At 35.0% G+C, this 1,277-nt stretch overlaps 1 protein-coding gene across 1 annotated transcript in view; it reads right to left on the reverse strand.

The window, feature by feature from the left end:
* The window catches only part of LOC119591554 (Hermansky-Pudlak syndrome 1 protein homolog), a gene marked incomplete at its 3' end in the record, with an annotated part of 13,616 nt that overhangs the window by 1,383 nt on the left and 10,956 nt on the right, over positions 1-1,277 (reverse strand). Inside the window, 1 exon segment of the mRNA XM_037940306.1 lies at positions 350-544. Within this exon segment, the coding sequence (XP_037796234.1) occupies positions 350-544 (195 nt within the window).

Here is a 1,277-nt window from a genome sequence, read left to right on the forward strand (position 1 = left end):
CCCCAGCAGTTTCAGGTTAAAAAACAGACTACTTTTAACAAAATTAATGTTACTTCTAATGTACCATTCCCAGAAAATTTCAAGAGCTGTTTACATCTACCACTCATTTACAGGGTAAATGGGGTTCAAGATCTAAGCACATGGATTTAAGAGGAAAATTCTTCTTCAATTGTCATTTTCAATGTTTAATGGCAGTCCAAACAGTTACTTTACATGAAAGGATAGAAAAGTTCATGGAATTATTGGATTATGTAGCATATGATCAATTTATGTATATCATGTACATTAGGTTATGGTGTTATTAGTATTCTAATACACTACTGAAAAAGTGCATGGACTCATATATTACCTGCTGCAGAGCTTTTTCTATTCGTTCTGCTGTCTTACTCCTGGGAAGTCTCTTGGCTAACTCTAGGGATTTTCTCACTGCTGTATCACAGGCATCCAGGATCAATTTGCCACGACTGTTCACATTGCCAGCGAGCATTTCCTCTAGCCCCGTCAGTAATGTGATTAGCTGCACTGATAGCTGTGTGCGGTTGATCTGTAGTTGATAACGTAAATTAATCTCAGCATGGATATGCATTACATAAAACTAATATACAGAGAGGTTTAAGCTTCCACATGTTCCTTTAATCCCTATACAGGTCAACCTCAACTACGTTGCCTACTTGTAATCTCGCACTTAATTCCGTACTAATTTTAAAATGTTTCACTTAGGTGGATATGCACAACTTTCAAAAAGTTTATTTGAATGCAATTATCTGAAATTCAGCTTTGTATTTAATTAATTTGAAAGTGGATAAGTAAAACAGATATTTTTCACACAGGGTCAAAAATGTTCTCTTCACATTTCCATGGATATTCATTGATTATATAGTACTTACATCAATCACACTAAAATTTTTCCTGTCAGTTTTTGCATTACCATGTGAACTCCATATGTAAATGAACTGTCCCTATCACACAACCAAGGCAGCAAACATAGTGCTTGTGAAAACAAACATGGTAGTATCTGAGTGAGGTACCAGGAATCACACAAGCAGTCTCATACATACCATGTTATATATATTACATATAGAAATGTGCTAGAATATTAACTTGTGTTTACATCTATCTAATTTATAAATAAAAAACTATTCTAGTTGTATTGATCCTCTGTAGCACAAGATCAACACTTAAATTAGTCAGATGGGAATGGTCTTTGTCTGGAAGGCATTCCATTTGCATGCAGAAATGTAAAAATTGACGGAAGAAGTGCTGGTGTAATGGGGCCT

Source organism: Penaeus monodon, chromosome 28 (assembly GCF_015228065.2).
Source record: "Penaeus monodon isolate SGIC_2016 chromosome 28, NSTDA_Pmon_1, whole genome shotgun sequence".
Taxonomy (NCBI): Eukaryota; Metazoa; Arthropoda; class Malacostraca; order Decapoda; family Penaeidae; genus Penaeus; species Penaeus monodon.